General features: G+C 35.2%; 1 protein-coding gene across 10 annotated transcripts in view; it reads right to left on the bottom strand.

Moving 5' to 3' along the window:
* The window catches only part of FUBP1 (far upstream element binding protein 1), a 40,743-nt gene that overhangs the window by 15,603 nt on the left and 839 nt on the right, over positions 1 to 24,301 (bottom strand). Inside the window, exons 2-23 of one of the 10 annotated variants that reach the window (XR_010651682.2) lie at positions 23,731 to 23,821; positions 22,706 to 22,768; positions 21,827 to 21,865; positions 21,434 to 21,479; positions 20,581 to 20,630; positions 20,417 to 20,488; positions 20,079 to 20,136; positions 18,756 to 18,918; positions 18,577 to 18,675; positions 18,393 to 18,494; positions 17,660 to 17,762; positions 17,477 to 17,577; positions 16,736 to 16,877; positions 15,404 to 15,564; positions 14,436 to 14,590; positions 14,271 to 14,350; positions 11,350 to 11,478; positions 10,606 to 10,680; positions 5,279 to 5,424; positions 3,625 to 4,894; positions 2,716 to 2,763; positions 135 to 1,767 (exon numbers count right to left, since the gene is read on the bottom strand). Coding sequence is in view for 6 of the 10 variants with exons in the window: in XM_071810542.1 (XP_071666643.1) it covers positions 2,701 to 2,763; positions 5,279 to 5,424; positions 10,606 to 10,680; positions 11,350 to 11,478; positions 14,271 to 14,350; positions 14,436 to 14,590; positions 15,404 to 15,564; positions 16,736 to 16,877; positions 17,477 to 17,577; positions 17,660 to 17,762; positions 18,393 to 18,494; positions 18,577 to 18,675; positions 18,756 to 18,918; positions 20,079 to 20,136; positions 20,417 to 20,488; positions 20,581 to 20,630; positions 21,434 to 21,479; positions 21,827 to 21,865; positions 22,706 to 22,768; positions 23,731 to 23,821 (1,938 nt within the window). In the remaining 4 variants the exon portion in view is untranslated. Of the gene's footprint in view, positions 1 to 134; positions 2,764 to 3,624; positions 4,895 to 5,278; positions 5,425 to 10,605; positions 10,681 to 11,349; positions 11,479 to 14,270; positions 14,351 to 14,435; positions 14,591 to 15,403; positions 15,565 to 16,735; positions 16,878 to 17,476; positions 17,578 to 17,659; positions 17,763 to 18,392; positions 18,495 to 18,576; positions 18,676 to 18,755; positions 18,919 to 20,078; positions 20,137 to 20,416; positions 20,489 to 20,580; positions 20,631 to 21,433; positions 21,480 to 21,826; positions 21,866 to 22,705; positions 22,769 to 23,730; positions 23,822 to 24,301 lie in introns of those variants that run through there. The other 9 variants (XR_011739809.1, XR_010651680.2, XM_071810544.1 and 6 more) reach the window with 9 other exon arrangements.

Here is a 24,301-nt window from a genome sequence, read left to right as displayed (position 1 = left end):
TAGGCCTATAAGTAATTTTTCCTTCATGTGGGTGATGTTCATTCACAGAAATACTAGTTGCTGCTATTCTGAAGCTGTTATTTCAAAGTAACGAAGGCAGGGACAGGAGCATAAAAAAGACAAAAACATTGCTATTATTATTCATCAGTTTACATTTATTGAGAAAAACCATACAAAAACCATTATACAGTTAACGTGTACCCATATTACATACAATGTCAATGCAAACTCAAAACCACATTTTTGTAAAGCATTCAATTTACCTCAAGTCCAAGCTGCATCTCCCTAAGACACTGTTCCCATCACAGTTGCCTTTTAAAGCCAATCTTCTTTTTACACACGGGTAGTTTCTGCAGAGAACACTTTTCTCAGGACGAAAAGGCATTTCACATGCACGCAAGAGAAATACTTGTGCATACATAACTTTTATAAGCTGTTACTAGGGAAGAGGGAATCCTATCAACTATGCTTTCTGAAAAGCCCAGTCCTCCCCTTCCTCCCCCCCGCACTTCCAGAAAAAAAAGCAAAATAAGAAGCTTTTAGCATGCAATGGAAAACTTAAAAATTACTCTGGAAGAGAACAGGGGAGAAACAGTTTCTATCATCCAATAAAATGCCACTAGTAAAAAGATAAAATATTTCAAGACAGGCTGTGCAAGTGAATAGTGATCCTGTCTGCCTGGACAACTTAGATGACTTATGATAGAAGATTATCTACTTGACATTTTATTTCATGTCCTATTCAAGCATAGGCTGCAGAAAGTGATGCGAAAATGCCTTTCCTACTTTGAACATTATGCTTCCTTTTTCAACCTTGTGTATTCTTCACATTCTACTTTATTTGTGGGACTCTAAGGAGTGGGGGGGGAAGCAGGAAACACTTAAAGACACCTTTTGGACAAGTTCATTATGTTTCTAAGGAGGTCCAGTTATCTTTTTGAATGAGGACAACTCACTCCAATAATGTATTTTCTGTTCTCCTAAGAGCTCTGACTTTGGAGATAAGCGTTGAAAAATAAATACTATGCTTAGCACAAAATAGCATGCCTGTAAGCTCAGCAGGGAGAAAGCTGGAAGTCAATACGCCTCAAATGCTACACAAAGAACATCTCATCTTCCACACACTACCAACATTCCAATAAACTGGCTTTTTCTTCTCTATCTCCTCCCACTGGCTAAATTCACCATTGAAAAACTGTTAAGATACTTTAGCAACAACAGTTGAAGAAAAATGTATAGTGTAAAGTGAACAAATTACTCACCCCCCAACACTAAATTCACAGTATCAAAATCCAAATGGTACACACCTAACCTTTTTTCACATAAAAAATGAAGTTACGTATTAAACTGCAGATGGAATATTAAGTGGCTTGAGAAACTGAAGCACAACTATTCATGTTCAAAATTTCAATGTATCTAAGCTTGGCTGTTCAGAAGAATAGAAATTAAAATAGATGGTTTAAACTATTAAATCACAGTTCAAAAAAAAAAACTTAGCAGATTATGGAACATTTATGGTCAAACAAATAAAACTTTAAAGAATGAAAAGTGATCAAAACAAAAATCATACCCTACACCATTACGTATGGGATACATTTCAAATCTGTTATGTTTTTGCCAATTTTACCTTCTACATGGAGCCCTTCTATGGTCCATGCTCATCGGCTCACCAATGGCATACACTCAAAGGATTCCTCTTTACTGGTAGTAACTATCTCAGGACCTGATTCTATGAGCTATGATTTGGTGCTTGCAGCATCTTCAGCACTGTGTGTGAAAATGAAGGCAGTAATTTTGAATATTTTTCTTTGATGTACAGATAAGCAGGATTTTTGAAAGAGGAGCAGCACATTTTAGAAACAGAATAATCATAAAAAAACCCCAAATAGATGCTGCTTTACTTTAAGCTAAAAACAAAAACAAACAACAAAAACCAGAAACAAAAACCTGTACCAGACCATCTATAAGACATACAAACATTTTAAACTATCAAAATATACAGCAATTCAGTTAAAGTATCAAGAAACAGGATACACTGACTGCTATATAGATAAAATATTATTTGCTGTACTGTTAACATTTAATTGGTGCACATGCTTTTTCAGTTAAAACATACTAATCTCTGCAACTCCAGAATCTCTTTTCCTACCATGTCAAGTATGAATAAACAAACTAAGTTATCTAAAAATTCCACTAACACACTATAACTGTAAGACAAGTTATCAAGTTCAGTGATAACAAGAAGCCATATTCTTTATATTTAAGTCTCATGGATTTGAGTGGGAATAGTGCCCCATTATAAAAAAAAAACATTTGTGAAGGCTGTTGACATTTCTAACCAAAGTAATTCCTGCATATTTTAAAGGTTTTGATTCTTTAATTGCAACAATTAGCTATTTGAGGAAAAAAAGCAAAAATTACTTATTTCAATCAAGTTTAATTACTGCAATCTACTCATCTTTTCTAAAAAAACCCAAAAAAACCCAAAACAAAACACAACAAAAAAACCCCAAAACATATCAAAAAACATATTTACCTAGAAATATAAACAGTTGTTTAAAAACTTAAAAGACTTTCCACTGAAATGGAACCGTGAGTAACAATGCATTTGGGGAAGCAGCAGATTGCTTTTCAATACACAACCACAGATCTCACAGGGACAACATTAATGTACTGAAATATATTACTTTATATACTTCCTTAGGTTGTGCTTACCTGTTGCTTTTTTGCAGCAGAACCTAAGGTGGAAGGTCTGGGAAGGCACTGTGAAGTATAAATAATTGCACTGTTTGCAATTAATAAAGATTTTATACCTTAAATGAATCAAAATCAACAGCCTCCATTTTGTGAATGATAAAGAATCCAGGGAATTTAATTTTGCTCAGTTTAGTACAAAATAAATGCACCATTCTATAAGGTTATCTACAAAATACCATGCAGAATATCTGAACTATTAAACTTCATACCCTACACTAAAGATAGCAAATACTGTCCTAGCTTCTTTTAAGATACCAGAATAATTCCTAATTTTAAAAGGGATAAAAATAATTCCTTCTATTTCTACAGCACAATGCATACATTGCTATTTACCTGAAGAAACTACTTTAATTTTCAAGCCTTAACTTCTACCTCTCTGTGCAGCCACCCTAAAAAATTTATTCTCAAAGCAACAATATGGTGTTCCAAAAGATAAAACAAGTAACAAGTTACAGATTTAAAACATACCTACATAACTACGTATCTGCAAACTATCTGAAGACAAAGACAACTTCTGTCTAACAAGTGGTTCCAAAGACTTCAATGTTACAATATGCATACTTTAAAACACTGAATGATACAGCTGCCTCAGGAGTACTAATGAAAAAAAGCTATTACTCAGATAAAAAGAAACATCACTTTATCTATTGCTTAACGTTTCAGAAATACTTACCCACAAAGCTCATATAATGTGTATGTATATATATGCAAACCTATGTTTCTGAATTAAGAAGCAATTATGATTTCCTAAGATACCAGCACTGTATTCCAACATAATAGTCACACAAGTATGGCATTTTCATTATGTGGAACATTGACAAAAAGATACTGTTGCAGTTCATCAATTTGTCATTCTGATGTACTTACAGTGCAATGCTCCTTGAAGGAACAATCAAGGATGATACACAGCACAGTCCTCCTCACCCCTATAGAGCTAGTTCTATACTGGCTGGATCAAACCTGCACTTCAACAGACAATGGCAAGACAGACTGTATTGCATGTAGTCTAATATATGCAAAGAGCCAATAAATATGCAAAGAGCAAACACAGGATTTCAAGAGAATCAGATTTTTAGTATGAGCATAAGAGCAATAAGAAGTTTCAAGTATATATATAAAAAAATAATCAATCGATTCAAATACTTGAGTATTTACAAAAACAGAAATTATCTGCTCTGTAGGAAGTTCTCAACCACTCCCCAGCACTCAACAAAACAGAGTTTTAAGGACAGATGCAATTTTTATAACTACTATGCGTAACACATTGACTTTTCTACACTGAATTTTGAAGTGGACTACTTTAAACTGAAGGCTTAAGCACATTACACTTAAAATAGATTTTATAACTAGTCTGAAAAAATCCATAAAATAGTTATGCAGGAACAGTTTGAAGTACTTGATTAAGAACAGAAGTTATCTGTTATAGCAGCTGCACAGGTCTGAAACAGTGGTCATGTATAAAAGGAAATTTCACTGTTAATGCAATGGAAGTATGCCAAAAGATCACCTTCTTAAACACATGCAGTTTTAATCAAATAGAAAGAAAATTAAGGTATTGAGATTACTGATGCTAGGCAGCAAAATACAATGAATGAAAGAGATCCTCCATCTACAACTATTCTGCAAAAAGGGAAAAACATGCTAACGACAAGTTTTTAAACTCAACAAGCTTTTGTGGGGGGGGAGAAAAAAAAAAAATCTCATTTGTGTACAGGTACCTTGATTCAGCGTTGAAAATCAATCCTATAATTCTTTATATACCCACATATCCAACTTACCGACACAGGAGGTTTCATATTATTTATTGTAAAGCACAAAACAGGCATTTTAAAAGTGATAAAGTATACATTGAAAAAGTACATTTATATCACAAAGCATTGACCACATAATTGCAAATACATTTGCTGGAATGTGTACATCTACACTAATACTAAAAACAAACCATTTTTCATTTCTACACAGAAATATTACCTCCTATCAGTAGTGATAGATATTTTGTACATTTTCAAAAACACTATTTTTTTAACCAAACAAAATTAAGATCTTCATCAAGGCGTCTGCATCCATACATTTAACAAAGGTTTTTTCCCCCACACAATGAAGCAAATACTGTATTGTCCACTTCTTATTATTGGCCCTGTGCAGAAGAGATACATAAGAAATACACAAAAAGTTAAAGAAAATCCTTTAAACTGAGCTAACTCAGGAGTGAAGCCTTTAAGAAAGAAAAATTGGTTAATGTAAATGGTGGTGGCTTCTTGCATGGTTTTCAAAACCCTGGGAGGAGAAAGTTTTTCTTTTTAAATTTTTTTTTCTTTTTTTAAAAAGCATAATCACCAAACATATGGAGAGATACAGAAACACAAGTTATTAGGTAAACAAAGGCATCTATCAATTATTCTGATAGGTATTTAGCTAGAAAAAAAGATGCATACTCCAAAGGTAACAAAGCAGGAGACATGCAAAAAAATATCTATAACCACTGAAACAGAAGCCAACCAAAAACACTGAAACTTTATACCTGTGGTGCTGGAGGATGTTGTGGCATTCCCTGTGGACTTGTCTGCGCGTAATACGCTGCCTGTTGCCTGTAGTACTCAGCCCACGCTGCACTGTAATCTGGCTGACCACCCGGCGGAGCCCCGGCAGGGGCAGGAACTGCTTGACCTACAAGTGATTACAATTATATAGCTATGTTGTTGTAAAACAAACAAGAAAATGTCCAAAATCTCCCTGCCTAACAAATGCCACCTAGCTTCTTGCAATATTCCTCCAAGGTTTCTAAATTACGTTATGGCTGTATTTTTTTACCCAACAATTCATCCTATTATTTTAATGTAATGATTCCCATGCAAAGCAAAGTTGAGAAATCATAAAGACAGTTTTTTCTACCTCTTGAATCATGTTCCAGAGGTAAAGTCTTTAAAGCCTGCTAACCTAAACTGACCTGAACAACCAGTAGCATTTAAATTAAAATACTGGTCAACAGGCAAGATCACTTTTTGTAATCTACCTAGACTGACTTTATCTTATTGTACAGACTGCTTTAATTAATTCACCAGATGTCAATTAATTCAGTCCACCAATTTTGGCCTCCTTAGGTTACTGCAGATTACATTTTTCAAAAAGAGCAATAATTTCTGTAAACATTTATTCCACCCCAAAATATAGTACTGAAACTTCTCCTTCCAACATTTGTTTAAATCTCGACCCTCTAAAAATAAATGTAAACACATACGTGTACATGCACTCTCTCCCAGACTTACAGCAGAGAACTACCAGTCCTTCCAACAAAATCAACATGCAGCTTTAAAACTATAAAGGTGACAGACACAAGGACTCTAGTATATCAAAACCAGTCATGTCATTCTTCCAAGAAAGGTCTGTTGCAGACACCTTTACCTCCTTTTTCCCTTATTTCAGAAACAGACACAGTCCTCTTACTACCACTACTTTCTTCACCATTTTTTATCTAAAAGGTGCTTTTCCAGTTACCACTGTAGAATGTACCTGCCTTTAAGCAGAACAACACTATCTATCCAATCATCTGTCCTCACACTTGCAGGCATCCAGACTGAATGGTTTTATATAGTACTTCATTTTAAGTTTCTTGAACTTCCAAAACAGAACAGTTACTACTTAACCACCTCTCCAACTTTTTCTAGGATACCAGAAACAAAACAAAACCACCACATCCAATACACAAATAAGCGCAAGCAAAATGCAAGCTTGCACCCTGTACAATTCCATGGGCACCTAATCTTACGTTCTGCTACCAAGGGGCAGCTTCCACACAAGCAGTCAAAGTTTTCAATGCTACCTGAAATCACCTCAGCTTTTATTTGCATACAAGTACTGAGCAACCTTCTGAGGAATATGAGTAACAAAGATTCTAATGAAATGTTTTCTAGGGTATCAAGACAGAATGTTGGTTTTGTTTGTTTTTTTTTTTTTAAATACTTTTACACTGAAAATTCACACAAAGAATACTCGCTATCCACACTCCTGAGTATGTGTATTCTCCCCATTTTCTCAAAAACGTTAAGTGTGAGCAGCGAATCTGAATATTTGGCAAAGCACTGTTCTGAACACCTTCAGAATTAAATCTTCCATTTTCCAACCCTTGACACAACTTGCATAGTTTTCCCACTTACACTGTAGATATATTAAAAAACCTCTCCATCACTTTGCCAGTTATACAATAAAGAAATCGTTTTCCTAGAAAAACTTTCTAAAACTTCTTCAAATCTTAAATGGTAAAATGTTATTTCAGCTCTTATAATTTATCACAACTTACAATTTACACTTCTGATAAATTATTTTGATCAAAATGATCTTTAACATTGTTACAAATTCTTCCAGAATACACTTTTTTGCAAGTTCAGTATTAATTTATGAGATAGCTAAATAATTTGTAAGTAGAATTACTATGTCATAGCTGTCAGCACAGCTGAATGTCAAATCTAAGGCATTTTTCGTGCATTATGACCCAAGAATCTTCCAACATTAAGCCAGCTATCCCAAAGCAGCCTCGAAATTCAAATAATAAATTCAGGAAGTTCAACATGTACGCAAAGATGTCAAACCGGTTTCTGTCCTGAAATGCGTTCGTAAAAATCTGAAGTATTTTAGCTGCACCATTCCTCTACTAAATACTGCAAGTAATTATGAATCTACACAAAGAACTTGGCAGTTTAGCCCTAACTTCCCTTCAGTGTACAGAACTGCACTGAAACAGTACATGCTCATCAACAGCCCAATTCAACTGGAACACTAACAAACAAGATTGATAAACTAGATACAAAGGAAATACAAGAAACGCAGAATACCTCCCCATCATGGAAGGCTAAGAAAGACAACGGCAGATGATTTTACAGTTCTTCCACTACTTGAATCATCAAGGGTGATTCTAGTAAGAGAAAACTGTTCTTTGTCCTCTTTCCAGCTACAATGCTGAATACTCAAGGAAGAACAGTTCCACTACTTCATTATGAAATCCCTTAGCTATAAATCAAGTCCACAATGTATCAGAATGACTTTAAATGACAAATTTACAAACTCCTGTGTTGACATATAGATAATTTACTAAAATATGCTTTCAAGTTTAGAAGGAACGGTTATCATTGGGAGATTTTTAGGGCCCAGTTACGGAGATATTTCAGCTCTTGTAGGTAAAAATAAAAATACTATTGACTCCCATTCAAGATAACAGCATTTACACATCTTCAAAAGCTAAGCTATTATCTCATCACCGAGTAATACTCACGAGAAATTTAAAATAAATTTTCTGAACTTATTAAATGAGGTACCAAGCAAACAGATAGTCTGGGTCATCTACGAGATCCATGTACAGTACCTCACCAGTGTGCATGAGTAATTTTACTAGCTTTTCAGTCTTATTTTTAATTGTATCTGCTACTCAAAGCAATAGTCTCTGACCAAAACAAGTCTGAAGGAGGAGATGGGACCTATGCCACTATATCTGAGAGTTGGAACTTTCAAGTTATTGTTCCATACACTGAAAAGAAAAGGAAAGTGTTCTCTGTGATTCGCTGCGTCATATGGCACCACTACAAAGACGCTTAGGAAAACAGTATTACGGTTTTGATGGGAATATTCAGGACTGCTTTACAGTTTTCAGATCACTCATACTTAAAGTATGAGAACATCCAGAGTAACAGTTGCAGTATCACATGCAACTTGTTCAGCTCAGTACTGTCACCCTCATAAGCTTGCCACATGGATTATCAAAGCACTTTTCTTCAGCAGCAAAAATAAAACTGCTTGAGCTCAGGCACTCCCATGTTTCAAGTTCAGTTCTCCAAAACAGCTGTTTGTGTAATTACCTGTGCAGTAAAAAATCTGAAAGAAGAATTGAAGCGTGAATGACTTGTAATTCCTACCTTTCCCCTATTGCACAAGTTAATGAAGACAAGCATTACAGCACCGCAGGATGCACAAAGAGTCGTAGCTGTATTTGAGAGCCTGGAGACCACATGAATCTGCTGATGGACAGCCTTCCTGTTTGTCAGATCTACTACTTCTTAACATTTTTGTTAAGGAGGTGGGGAAAAACCCCTTCATTTAGCACTAAATCAACTCTAGGTGAATTCTCTGCCCTTCAACCTCACTTGGTCTGTTCCTCCTGTTTTCTAAGTGGATCTTAAGAGAAATTCTACCTTCCACATAAAGATTTTCAACATGCTAAAGAAACAAAAAGTTCTCATGATTTATACAGTCAAGTTATACAGGTCCAGACATCAAGAGCTCTCCTTCAGGCAAAAAACTCAATTTGAACTAGAAAAAGAAATCAAGATCAGAATTGCTCTTCCGTTTTCCCTGTTTTCTGACTGTTGTTTGGCTTATTAAATTTTGCATTTTAAGAGCAATTCTTTACATCTCCCAGTATCTTTTTTGGGTTCACATCCCTCTTTGGACTTGCTCCCAGAAACTCTATCCCAACACCTTACAAGTAGCAATTATTTCATTAGAGCAAATGCAAGGCTTAGTGCAACCCAGACTTTGCTTTCCAGAGACAGCAAATTAGAAAGATGGAAGAGCCTCTGCCAACAAATTCCACTATTCTTTAAAAGGCAGTGAAAAAAATCACCACAACTTTGCACTGAAGAACACAAGTTGAACTAACAGAAACACTAAATTGAAAAAAAAAATTGTTAAAATAAAACAGGAACAGGAAAAATGGGAAGGCCCATCACATCATAAAAATCATGAGCTTGGGAGTTCTGTTGCAATTTTCTTAGTCTGATACAGAATTCTTGAAGGAAGTAATCATATATTTTCTGTATTATTTAATCTCTTATGCTGTGCAAAAATAAAGAAGAATAAAGGTAGTTATGTCCTGGCAAATAATTTGAGATCAGCTTGGTAGAAGGCTGATAAGAGGAATTTAACATGCTACTGATCTTGACTCCAACTGCTTTTTAATATTCCATGAGAAAATGGGGTACAGTTGGAAGAGTGCAAAAAAACCTCACCCACCCAAACAAAAAAACCAATCCAAACTAGATGCTGCTGTACGTCTGCTCAAACAGAGATATGGGGGAAAACCTGGTAAAAGTCCTCAGTATACAAATCTCTATCAACTACAATATCCATGGGAGGATACTGTGATCAAAACAGTGACCTGCAAGACATTCTCATAGTTTAAAAGAAAACAGCACCTTCTGTCAGTGCATCAACAGCCCATACTCTTTCCTTATTCAGTAAAAGATGAAATCAGCAACTTAACAACTGTATTTCAGTTTTGTAAGTCAGCTCAAGCAAAATATTTTGAAAAAGGACGTATAACCCAGTTTAAACACAGCTCTTAAGTGCAGCAAAGCAAATACTATTTAAAATCTGGCATGATATAAAAGAAATCTAGTTACAATGCTTTAGTAACTTAGAACACAGAAAGCAAGCTACAAGAAAAAAATAAATCTGTAACCTTAAGAGTATTAGGAAATAACTACTAAGAGAGACAAACTTGAAGTAGAACAAAGGTGAGCTCCCAACACTTACAAAATATACTTTAAAAATATACTCAAAGTATTTAGAAGATGTTGTTTCCCAACAATCAAATATATACATATTATTAGGAAGTATTTTTGCAAAGCTAATTGCTAGCATGAGCACAAGTAAATGCCTTAAACACAACACAAATTTTTAAGTCTGCTTTTCTGCAGGTTCCTGGGCCTCTAGCAGTATATATTACAGGTTCAGAAGACACATGGTTTTTTAATGCCCCCAAAAATACAAATGCACAATCCAAAAAAAAAAGCTAAACAACATCCGCAAGCCTCCTAAAACATTCCACTACGCAACAACAAAGAAAACGTGTACACATACCCATTTTTTTGTAGTATTCCTCCCAGGCCTTGGTATAGTCAACCTGCCCTGCTGGTGCTGGATTTGGCTGATCTCCTGAATTACATTAAGAATAGTCAAAACAAAACTACTGGGTTTTGTTTCATACATAGAACAATTTACAAATAATCAGCTGAATTTTTCAGTAATAATCCCAAACAACATCACTCAACTCTGACATTATGAACCTATGTGATACACATCACTAGAAATAGAAACAATTATTAAAAGACACCACAAAGAAACAAAGAACTGTTTCACACCACAAAGAAACAAATAATTGTTTCAAGCATTCAGTGTGTTTACAACATTCAGGAAATATATACCACTCACGGTACAATATATTACCTAAAATTTAAGTGGTAAGCCTCATCCAAGAGCAACAATTACAGTAGTACAACTAAATTGTAATTGGCTTAAAACCACTGGAAGTGATTCAACCTTTTAAGCAAATGACAAACAGTTTGGCTCATTCTATTTTTACTTATGATTGAGTGCATTATGAAGACATAATTAAGTCAGCCCAAGTTGCAGCAAAACTCTCTTTGGAGTATATTACAAGGTAAAATTAAGAAATACAATGTTGAAGTCTGTAAGCAAGAGTTTTCCCAAGAAAACCAGCTACCTTACAACAAATTTACCCAGTATATGAAGACAGGAATAAAAAATAATGGGGCATCTACACCCCCAGCAATGAGAAATTTATTTATTTTACTATACAGCTACCTTGTCCGTTAGTTTGGGTTGTAGCTGGTCCACCAGGAGGGGCGGCAGGTGGTGGTTGTGCTTGCTGCTGATAGTAGTGAGCATAATAAGCTGCCCATGCTGCTGAATTGGGATCTGTTCCTGGCTTACCTATGAAAACAAAACATAAGCATTTATAAAAGTAGTACAAACAGAATGCTGTCCTCAATTAACCCTGTCCTAAGCACTCCTATTTTCTTCCAAGGAAAAATCCATCTAAACCAAATAACCATGTACATCCTGCAAGTATCTTTTCTTTCTAGCACATTTGATTAGGTTTCAGACAAGTGTATTGCATAAAGTATACCTGCATAGGACTAATGAGATAAAATCATTCTAGAATCCTTACTACTACAGTGTCATTTATTCATTTTATATGTGATAAACAAAAACAGATTTTCAAGTTTATTTAAAAAGTTGTGTTACTAAATGGTAGCAACAATGAATCATTCCAGCATCAACCAATTTCAGTGTTTTTACTTTTGTTATAACCTCACACTAATGACACTGGCACAGGCAGAGCAGGCATGCCAAATGCATAATTCTGAAACAGAATACAAATCTTACTAGGTATTTGCAACACGTGCTAGTTAAACTTTAAGGTAACAGTAAAATACCCAAACATATAATATGTTAAGAACCTGAATCTCCATAAATGGCTATAAATCATCACTGTTTACTTACAGCTTTTTAGTACAACAAATAAGAGCAGCCATCTCCATGCTTATTTTTAACTATACCTAGGTGGGCCAACGATGCTGCTTCCTAGAGCCTTATTTTCTCAGTTTTTCACATGCAGCCTTTAGGAATGGCTTATTCTTGCTGAATCACAGAGATTGGTTACATTATCAGACTGGCAATCCACAAAACCTACAAATCCACTATTAGAGAACACCATGTTCTAGAACACAATCAGTATCCTTTAACACTATTTGCATCCTTAAAGAATGAAGATATCTGCAAATAAATGCAGCCAACTGAGGAGGAAACTTCACATAAGGACACAGACACCACTGATGCCTTAGAACACCTTTACAAGGGAATCAAAGTATATTCCCCCCAATCATAGAAGAGAGAAGGCAGTGCTAATGGAAAAGAAAGAAGACATCCTCTAAAAAGGCATTCTGGAGAAGACATTGACAACACAAATTTCTTGCAGTATTTCATTTAGCATTCAAGTCAGATATAACCACTTAAGATGCACGTTAATGTGCTGTTTCCATTTTAAATTATGCTGCTTCCATCAACAATAGTGGATTTAAACTAAAATGTACTATGTTCTAAGGTTACCTGCAAATATCAAATAAGCCATTGCTCGGTTCCCCCCCTCCTTCCCCTTAGTAGCTACTTCTCTAGAATAGAAGAACACAGAGCAGGATTCATTAAGTTTCCAAAGAAATCTGACTGTAGAAACTAGCTCCACTTTCACATGACAAGAAGCCATCATAGTTCTGGAGAAAGCACCTCTGAAAAAAAAACAAACTAAAATAACCCATTTATTACACTGAAATGAGCAACTAAGTGGAAAGCTGCACAAGAAACACCAACTTCAACTGCACATAGAACTTCATTAGATTTTTAAGAGTATTTATCCAAAAAATGGTTATAAAATCGTCACCAAGATGACATCAAGGTATTTGCCGTTTTTCTTACAGATCTTTATGTACATAGATTACTTTATAAAAAAAATGATAAGGTGGTATGAAAAACACAGTAACATTTTGGCAGTGGTTTTGGATTCAATAACGCTTTTGGCATGCTGAGGCTTCAAGTCAAGTCACTTTGCATCATTCTACTTTTATATAATAACAATTGGCATTTTTAAATACTAAACCAAATGCATGCAAGTCTGGGAACTGAAACCAGAGATGGTTCTTTGCAAAAAAAGGATATATAAAAGACTTGAACATGAATAGAACTCTCTGTAGATTGTACTATCCTCCAAAGCCCTCCCCCAGTTTTTCACTCATGGCATTATCAGGATTAGTTGCTATCAGAAAATACTTATTCCATGTCTAACAAAAATAAAACTGAGATCTTTAGGCTTAAGTTCTGAAGAAGCTCTACCTCAAACAGAGGAGGTACAAGCGACTCAAGCATCTAGCCTTACCATGCCTTCTGTGACTGTAGTTCCATTTCCCCATATGCCTTAGTCCAAACAAAGGATGAAAACCAAAGAAAAGCAGGATGCTAAAACTTTGGGAAGTTGTACTTAAGAAAAACTCCCGGTCTCGACAAAGATAAACAGAAATAGAAGAAACAAGGTTCTACAAAGATGGGTTTCAAAATAAAATACAAAACTATTAGAAGCAAAAGATCAAAATACACAATCCTAACTAGCTTTACTGTATTAGCAGCAGTTCAACACAAGTTTTATCCCTCAAAGAGGACTGGAAAAAAAAAATCTGTAACAGATTGAGAAGCAATCCTCATATAGATCAACAAAATCTAGAAATACACAATATAGCATGAACTATGCAAATTCAGGATCAATGAGATTGTAAGGGGCACTCTTCAAAATAAAATACAAAGTCATCCACTATTAGAGAAAGAAAACACATCCTCACTGAAGAAATTCATGTAAAAATATCCATTGGAAGAGAAATTAACTAAGTTGCACAAAATCAGTCAATGAGTCTTGCAAAAAGTATCATAAATTAGGATGCAATATCAATAATGCTTAATAAAGAAGCATATTCCAACTGTCACAACTGGATTTCAACATCTCACAAGCAACACATAGAAGTGTAAAACACATGTAAACTGACAATCAATAAAGAAAAGCCTGAAGAACAGGAGCTTTTTTAGATGCACCAGTGTACCACAAATGAGCTGTGAAAGGTACGTACTTGTAAGGACAAAATGGATAATCCACACCACACTACAATTGTGGTATTTCTTACCTGGATCTGGTGGATTGGGTGGCTGCCAGTGTGGATAAGCATTTCCCCAACCTTGTGGAGCATATGGAGCTGGAGGACCACTGCAAAAGATCAAGTATACACACACAGTGAAAGGTAGCCCCAGGGCCCCCTACAAAAAAGGAAGCTAGCAGAAGCAGTACTTACTGAGGTGCAGGGCCAGGAGGACCTGGATTGTAAGGAGCTGGGTTATATGGTCCCATGGGAGCACCAGGACCTGGTGGCCCAGGAGGTCCATGTGGGCCAGGAACAACACCATGGGGTCCATGGGGAACAGGTGGACCCAATGGATTTACCGGACCCTGTAACAAGAGAAGCACACAGATGAAAATAAACCTTGAAGTTCTCAATTTTTCAGCAGTTTAGAAGCATAAATCTCAACATTTTAAGAATATGATATAAAAGGTTTGATTGTTTTTCAATAAAGATACTTCTCTGGAGAAAACAGTCTTCTTGAAGATTAATTAGGTTTAAAGCTAGTTAAAAGAGAAAAGCAACCATGGCAGTAATAGCAGCTAAAAAGCTGCATTTATTTCATTTAGTTCTTGAAGAAATGAAGAACTTTACAAAAAAACAGGCATTAAAAAACCCCTCAACCTAAAACAAGACTATCAGCTTTAAGAGAAACTGATACATCTAAATCTGGCTAATCTTGCTAATTATATCTGTTTGCAAGATCAGGTACAAAAAACAGGTAGTAAATTTGATTACATGCATACACATGCACACAAAAGTGCTGTGAAATTAAGAAGCGTAACCTTGGATTAAAATTCTACCTAAACAGAGACTGAAAAACTAATCATGAAGTTTAGTAGCTTTAAGAATATCAAGGGGATCTTTGAAGTCATGAGATTTTCACCATGCACAAAGTGAGCATCTTCGAGAACACATCATTAAAAAAATATACTAAATACTCAAAGAAAGCAAAGGTTTCTTTCCATTACAAGTTTTTGCTTCTGTTGGTACATGAAGCTATATTAATTTAAACCCAGATTATCATTTATTATTCTTGATTTATTACCTGGTTAAGTAACTTGTAAGTGAAATGGAAGCCTCCACAAAGGAGACTCACTTCCTATTCTGTTTAGTTATAAAAAACCAAAATATATACTCACTCCAATCTTTTCTTCTATAAGCTGTCGTGCATAATCTATTTGCTGGGGTGTTCCACGGATAGTAAACATCTTCATGTTTGGATCCGCATTAGGTGGAGGATTTCTTTGAAGTTCTATTCTAGCACCAGACTGCTGGCTTATGCTTTTAATAGTTTCACCACCTACAATGCAACATACAGCTTTTATAACATGCATTAAAGTGAAAATACTGAGATTCAAATCAGAGAAAGTCAACTGCATGGAAGCTGAAGACAGAGAAGTGAAAAGACACCTACTCTTACGAGCCATACAAGAACATTCTAACACTAATTAAAAAAAAAGCCTCTGCAATGTATTATAGAGCTTTGATTGCAATAAACCAGTAAAAATAAGTTATTTTTAAATTAAATACCACAATAGTGTTACTCAGAAAGAACAGCAAAGAATTCCTAAAATGTTGTCTGAGTTTTTTTCCATTCACGTAAAAATGTAACATTAGACATGAATAACAACTGATACACATGGTTATCAGTAAATACAGCCTTAAAGCCTAAACTCCCTATAAAGCAGTAGGCAAGCACATGTGACAAAAAAATCTCACAGAAGCTGACCAGATATAAGTCCACATTTGTTTGCAGTGCACTAAAATCAGAAAGTTAAATTCTCTAAACTAGTTCCTCCTCTTATAGGATCCTGAGAAGTTACTTGTATCATTAGTAGGCACAAAGTTTTCAAAACCAGGGTAATTTGGCATTTAAAAAAAATAAAAAAATCTTCCAGGTCAAGAACAATGTCAGCCTATTTGCTGTGTCTGGAAAACACATTACAAACAACAGATTAAGATAATTCAAGCATTTCGTTTACAAGTATACAGTAAATTATTTTAAAAAAATATTTCAGAAGTAATTATTTTAATAATCACACATATAAGAAATTGTTACAGGACTCCAAAGACCTTCACTGCAACATGTGAAATTTAGTTTTAAGACTGAGTTACAGATGCAATAACACTAGGCTAATCAAGCAGTATCAAATGCAAGTTAATTATAAGATACATCTAAGAATCTACTAAACACTACAAATGTCACTCAGTAGTTATTACTTCAGAAAAAAGGGTTATACAAATTGACTGGTTTCTGACTTTCAGCTACTGGGTATGTGTTTTGGTGACAGAAATCTAAAAAGAATATTACGCATGTTATGACTTAGCAGTATTATGTTGCTCTACCATACATGATAGCATTTGCAAAGGCTTCTCTTAAAACATCTCTCCAATATGGCTATTTGTACAAACAGAAAAGCTGAGAGTTTTTTTAACTACATATAGATACACATGTATGTAAGATATATTGCCTTTGCCAATGATTAATCCAGTTTTGCCAGTAGGAACAATAAAATTGAATTCCTGTAATCCACCAGGAGGCCCCATGTTCCAGTTGCCTTGGCCTCTACCCCTTCCTCGACCACCAGGTCCTGGTCCACCAGGGTTACCAGCCTAGAAAGAAAAAGCAAAAAACTAGCACGTTTGATAAAAATTACTGCAAACTATTAATCCCAACTGGTTACATCATTATAATTTCTTAATTAAAAAATGATTTATTATTCAGATAGTTTTGATAGTCAAAATAACATATTTTCCAGAAGATCTAAATTACATTTTAAAAGATTTTCTGTGTAACTCTGCGTATGAAAGGTGAAGAAGGAAAAGATATAGAAGAAAGTTTCACATGTACAAAGATACAATTTCTGTCTGCCTTCTGTAAATGCAGCAATGGGGCTCATTTCACAATAAGCTTTTAAACCATCTTCTTAACACCAATTACAACCAAAAGTAACCAGCTATTAATACAAGACAACAGAAGCAGCAGCTATAAAACCAGCCACATCAAGAACTGCCATGACTCTGAGTCAATGTTATTATCAGCTTTACACTGCAAGACTAATTGTAATAGTAAACATTCATATTCCAGACTGAACTTCAAAGCAGATTCAAACGGAACCATTATTTTCTGTCCTTACAGTCATTTCAAAAATTCAAAGTCTTTCCAAAAGTCAGGCAGGATATTTTAAATGGTAAACAAAGAAATACCCAACCTGAACACTTCGAAGAAGATCTGTAATAATTTCTGCAGCATGCTGACATCTATCAGGTGGCCCCGTGATCTGGGCTATTCTATCTGGAGTTGTTCCATCATCTGAAAATAAAATGAACCATTCCAGTATATGTAATTCAGGAAATTTACACTCAATTCATAGAAACTTACAGACATTACCAACCTGGCTTAAATTGGATCCGAACACCAGCATCATTCTGTATCTTTTTTATCATCTCTCCATTTCTTCCAATTACAATACCTACAGCAAATCGTGGTATTGGAACCTTTAAGAGAAAAAAAAAAAAAAAGTCTGAACATGTCAATGACGCAAAAATTCCTACAAAACTCACACAATTAAAGAATCATACATTAGAATGGTAAACTAGGGCCAGCCCTGTGCCATTTTTGAAGTGCGAATTTTTTGATATCAAGTCACAAGCCTAGCAAACACTAGACAAAAGCTTCAAAATGAAAGAGATCCGAAGCACTACACGTTCGCGTAGTGGCAGCAGTTCCAGTTGATATTATGCTTCTCACAATAAAAGTTCCAATGGGTCTAAAATGCAGATTCTATCAGATGAACAGTTATAAGCTTATGACTTGCATAATAAATAAATATTATTCTGCAAAGGCCAAAGTCCAATTTCTACAGTGACGTTATATACTTAGCCAGACATTTTATTTGCTTACTTCATAAAAAACCTCCAGCTAGCTGAAACAGTTCAGAACTGCTGGTAATATAAAGTGAACGCTGCACACCATTTAAAGTCATAATGTCAGCAGTGATCAAGCAATACTTACATGCTGCAACCACTTTCGGAATCTCATTAAGAGCTATCAGTGGTCTAACCCAACTTAACATTTTAATGTTAACATCTCAAAATACAGTGAACAAGTTTTTCAACCATGCTTACGTCTATCCCTTCATTTCCTCCTATTCTTGACCCATATTCGTTGCGCACCTCTCTAAAGCCACCTTGATCACGAATTAACTCCAGCACCATTTCCTTGGCTTGCTAAAAGAAGAATGAAAGTTCATTTAAGTATTGCAACATCATATGTATTTTAAAATATTCTGAATTCTGAAGGACTCCTTACTTGAACTTTATAAGGGTCTCCAGTTATCCTAAGGGGCTTGTCTGCACCAGTGTTCTGTGGACCATCTTGAATCATGACCATTTTGACACCTGCCCGCTCCTATTTGACAGAAGAGAGGTCAATACCCACTCAAATCCAGACTCAATTATTATCATGTTTAAAAGAAGCTACATATTTACCTGTAACTGTTTAATTGTCTCTCCACCTTTCCCAATAACTAATCCTGCTTTACTTGCTGGAATCATAATTTCTTGGACTGCATTTCCAGGCCCATCGCCATGATGAAAGCCAGGTGTAGGTCTTCCCTTTTCAACTATTTGATCAAGTAACCTTTTTGCTGATCTGTGAATGAATATACATACATTTATAAATATACTTTATTCCCGTAAGTATCACTTGCCTACACTTACTCTGCTTGGAATATTTTTCATGTGAAAAGTTATCTATTTTATATTATATTTTACAAAAAACAGAAAAAAATCTCAGACTGTAAAGTAAAGCTAGCTTTAACGCCAAGTACCGTGACAGCTGCTGCTTGATTCAGCATGCAAAGGATGGACATTTGTACTTGTAACCATTACCAGAATAGAGGACAAAAGCAAGTATACATTCATCACACATGTAAGTCAGTTACCATCAGAGTAAAACCACTTGTACAGTACTAACATCAGGTAAAAACTCTCCCCTCTAACATGTGAGCAGAATAAACTATAATTAGAAAGAAAATTACCCTAAAGGAATGACTACATGAACAGCATGCTTGGCTGCAACATTAAGAGAAGGCCATGCTACTTTCCCAAAGGCAAACATGTAGCTACAGGCCTTGCCTCCAAACATGAAGTGGGAGCAACTAACAGAAATCTGGCAATGCCAAATATACTACTACACTTAAGATCTTTCCTAGCAAAGACAGGATAAGTTGGTCTTCAAGTGGTTATGTAACTTCTGTGCCAGTAAAAAAAAATTCATTGCTATCATCCTCTTCCCCAAACACAAGAAGAAAAAAAAAAAATTAACTGTGCCGATAGGCATCATGCAGACATCATTTCCATAATTTTTGGTATACATTAATTTATACCAAAAACATTTAAGACCCATGATGGGCTGGCCTTTGAGTAACTTCTACTCTTACACATTACTGTTTTTCCACATTTTCCCTGAGATCTTTCAATTTATGGTTAACAGTGCTTCTTTTTAGCACACGTTTCTTTTTAGTATACACTCATGCATTACATTCTCAAGCTGAAATCAGTGCATGGTTAGGTAAGTATTATCTACAAGATCTGGACTCGAAATTCCATAGTTTTGTCTTAAAATTCCCAGTATGCTGAGAGGTATGACTGCAGGTTCAGGGCCTTTTTTCTTATGTATACATTTTACTGTCACCAGACTGCCTCTTCAATACAATATTAAAACCATACTATCTAGATATTATATGTAGATCTCAAAAATGAAATGTATTGCACAGTTAAATATGAACACATGAAATTTGTTTTACTTACTGAACAGACTCTGGTGTTCCAGTTAGCATACATGACCTTTCAGGCAGGCCTCCACTATCTAAGGTCACAAAAATAACACCAATTTAGCAGTAGTGTTAAGTCAGAAAGAGATAATGAAATTAAACATAATATGGAAACTAATAGAACTTCAAAGTAGAATACTTAGTATATTACAACATTTTGTATTTCTTTAGACCGTGATAATTATGATTAGCACAAAAAATTAAAATATACCTTTAATGAAGTTTTAATCAATTAAAAGCAATGATCGGCCTTCTAAGCTTTCTACTACAAAACCCCACCAAACTGACAAAATTTAAAAACCCACAAATAATTACCAGGTGCAATCTGTATTTTACAGCCAGACTCTTGCTGTATACGTGAAATCTGCTCTCCACCTCTGCCAATTACTTGGAGAAAGAAAATACAGAAAGATTATTTGTATTAATGGCATTTGCTAACATCCCTCACTATACTACAACACCACATCCCTACTACTTACTGAATCCAACCATCCCATCTGGAACTTTGTATTCCTCTGTCATCACAGACCTACAGAACACATTAAACAAAAGACAATGACCATTTAGAGGCCAAACTAGGATTTCACTTATAAATTCCCACTAAAGAAAGCTAGTGCCCCCACTATTGCCCTGACTTACTACCATTAATTATTAAAGTCAGTAAACTAACAGTATACAGAAATGACCACAAAAAGTTCAAGTATAACACAAACTGATTTAAGGTTTTTTCCTTCATCCACTTTACTGCTAACAGATGTGTGATACAGAAAAGGCCAGTGGAGCATTTCAAGTTTCATCTGTATATCCATCAAGGTATGCCCAAAACACACAAATTTCAGCATCTCATCTACCAAAACTGGCCAGCGCATAAGAGCAATAGTTGCATGCGGTTGTTCAAGGAAGAAACGCGTGGAGAAAACTACTAAGGTGAAGCAAATGCAGATGACTGAGTAATACACTGTGTTAAATCTGATCCTCCCACCCGCTCCCCCCTTTTTTTTTTTTTAGCTATTAGCTTTCCTTTTTGTTTATAAGACAGTGTCAATCTTTTCCGCTTCAGATCTGCTTCCAGCTTCCGGTCATGCTAGCTACACTCAAGTAGTAAAAACCAGCAAGGCATTTTACTTTTACTGAACTGGATGCACAGCTTACGCTGTGAAGAGAAAGAGTGAGCAATGTAGTGTTTGGCTTGGGACCTGCTCAATCTAAATTTCAATAGATGATACAAATACAGAGTAACTTCTTTTTGCACTGCTACCACTTTTCCAGAAACTTTCCCTGAAACTGCTTTCTTCCAGTAAAAAGTCTACATAAGATTAGTGTAATACTTACCTTTGTTGTTGATGCATTGGTGGTGGTGGTAGCTGATTTCCGAAAGCTATAAACAAATATTGTTAAAATTAAACACAATTAAGTAGTGTAATTTACAAATAAGCTTCCACTTCAATAATAAAGCTTAATTGCACCAACTTTTGTCCAAGTTTACTTTTTAAGAAGTGTTATCAAGAGGTTTAAAAACAGCTAAGAACATTCTTAGCTGTTGCTAACAGCATTTGTCAGTTTTAAAAAGCAGACTTGCACTGCTTCAACAAAATAACATAAACCCCCAGCCATTCTTTTGATCTTACTGATTCAAGTGTCACCTACCAGAACAGTTTCAAATTCTTGTTCTGACAATGTTACACTTGTTTAGGGTTTTTTGGCAACAAAATGAAAATTACTTACAGTCATTCTGAGGAGCAACTTTCTTAGCATCTGGTTGATCTGTAAAATTAAGATTTTTTAAATTTTTTTGCCAAGTAATTCAAGAAGTGTTTACACCTTTTAGTGTGAATTGAAACTTTCCAGTGTATTTTAGTCCCCCTTTCCTTTTTATTTTTCCTTTTCTTTCTTTTTTTTTTTCCTCCAATTTCAGGGAGTTGATCATCTGAATAAAAGAAAGAATCTCACGAACACTCAGCACTCGGTTAGTACAGCTGAAAAGATGTTAGGTTTTTCCATATTATCTATTCCACAGTTTAACAAAAGGCAGTTTTTAGAACACACTGTAGATTGATCAGAGATACCCAGTCACTGAAACTTAACTAAGACAAAGAACCAAGTTTAGCTCTGTTGGTTGCTCAAGCTAATGATGCTTCTATAGTAAAAAAGAAAAAAAAAACAAATCCATACAAAAATCAACAATGATTTAAAGAAAAAAAAAATTCTGACAATGACCACAAATCTAGATCAAACACCTGAAAATACAACAATATCACATGGCAGTGCAATCTCAATCTGAATGTCAATATGAATTCCTACCCAAATATCAAGCATTTGATAGCATAAAACCTCAAAAAAAAGATTCAAAGCAACTACATCACTACCATCCAAAACCTTTCTGTACAGTAAAGGAATAAAAGGCATAATTAATCTATATCTAAAAAGACAGACCTCAGAAGCTTCCTTCCCACCCCAAAATAAAGGTTACATGAACCACCATAATTTATGTGCAGCAAAAACCTCAGACACATATTCCAAGAAATACTTGTGTCAATCCAGAAAGATCCACTAGTTTATGTCATGTTTACATACTAAACACAGGTAATAAATAAAAATTCCTGCCTTTAAAAGGAGAGGGCATTCCCTCCCAGTGTGTTGTACTGCTCGGACTTGTCCAAGAGTCATCTACACATAAAATAAAAAGAATACATTACATATATCATCTGAAGCATCATTAGCTCATTTTTGTATATTAAAAACCTCACTGTTAATAGAAAAAAAAAAAACTTTATTACAGGACACAAGAACTCCTGATATAAAGCCTTAGTTACATTCTGTAGACTGAGTTTCAATCCTTTTAAAGGAAAAAAAGGTATTGCTCTTCTGTGAGACCTATGAGAACATTTCAACAAGCTCAGAGATTTCTTCCCACAATGTAGCCAGGATTTTGTGTATATAACATATCAAACCCCGTTAAGTTCAAACTGGCTGCTTAGTAAGAGACAGAAGACACACACACGTTTCAGCAGAAAACTTTACTGCAGTATAAGGCAAATCCAAAAAGCCAAAACAAGTCAGAAGATTTAAGAATGACCTTATTAAGGTTCACACATGCTACAGGCTTAAATATTAGACTCGGCAAAAGTGTCAACATAGTAGAAAATTTACTTTCCTGTCTTTTAAGAAAAGTCCTATGCTTTTACAATGAAATGCATTAATACTTTTATTTGAAACAGTGTAGTAATAAAGTATATGAAACAGTCCTATTTAAGTAGTGAGCACTTCTGACTGTAACTGTAGTTTACAAACTGCAATCAGTTCTACACAACAAGACTTAAATGACACACCTGTGTAAGCACTTCTCAACCATGAATTTACCTGCGTACATATTCCTCTTTACAGCATTTAAATCACATTTTAAATAACTTAAAGCAGGCCAACATTCACTTCAGGTTAGATCACAATGGTTTAAAACAACTTCTCCCATTAAACTGAAAATGAAAAAACATGTCATGATCTATAAAGGGAACAAAATGTTTTTATGCTGCGCTATGGAAAAAAAAACACCACCACAAACAACGACCTGCAATCCTTCTGGCACAGTGGCACACTCAACAAAAACAAAAGCAGCAGTAAGGAGTGCATACCTCCATCCTCAAGAGGTCTTTTTTGTCCTCCATAACCGTAGTCGTTTGAATTCATTGATGTGCCAGCATCTCCTCCAATTTTTGCTGCAATCTAAATTAAAAGGAAATGTTGTGAGTAAAAAAAAAACAATTCTAAATTATTTACACAACGTACATTAAAATGACCCCGATGAGTGGACAAGGCTGAGGCTAGAAACAATTCTTACAGAAATTTTATTTTTTAATGTTTTCAAGGAAATTTGTGCTCATACTTCAACAGCAACGCTTCCCATATTTTCTTTATCGTTTGATAAAGAAACTCCTGCTCTTCAAACACTAAAAACGGCTTTTCCTTTCCTACCTATTCTTTACAAAACACTGCGGTATCTCACGGGGGGGGGCCTGACCGCCAAAACTACTTCAAACCTTAGTAGTCCCGACTACACTGAGTCTTCAAATATTGCCAAAACCCCGGCCGGTTACTACCAGACAAGGCGAAAATTTTGCCCGAGAAATAATGAAAATGTCGCCCGTGGTGCAAAAGCTACAAATAAAACTTCAGGACACAGAATATCCGAAAGCCAGCCCTCGT

The sequence above is a fragment of the Patagioenas fasciata genome, chromosome 6 (assembly GCF_037038585.1).
Source record: "Patagioenas fasciata isolate bPatFas1 chromosome 6, bPatFas1.hap1, whole genome shotgun sequence".
Taxonomy (NCBI): domain Eukaryota; kingdom Metazoa; phylum Chordata; class Aves; order Columbiformes; family Columbidae; genus Patagioenas; species Patagioenas fasciata.
Note: the sequence above shows the minus strand (reverse complement) of the source record. Positions and strands in the feature narration are given on the sequence as shown.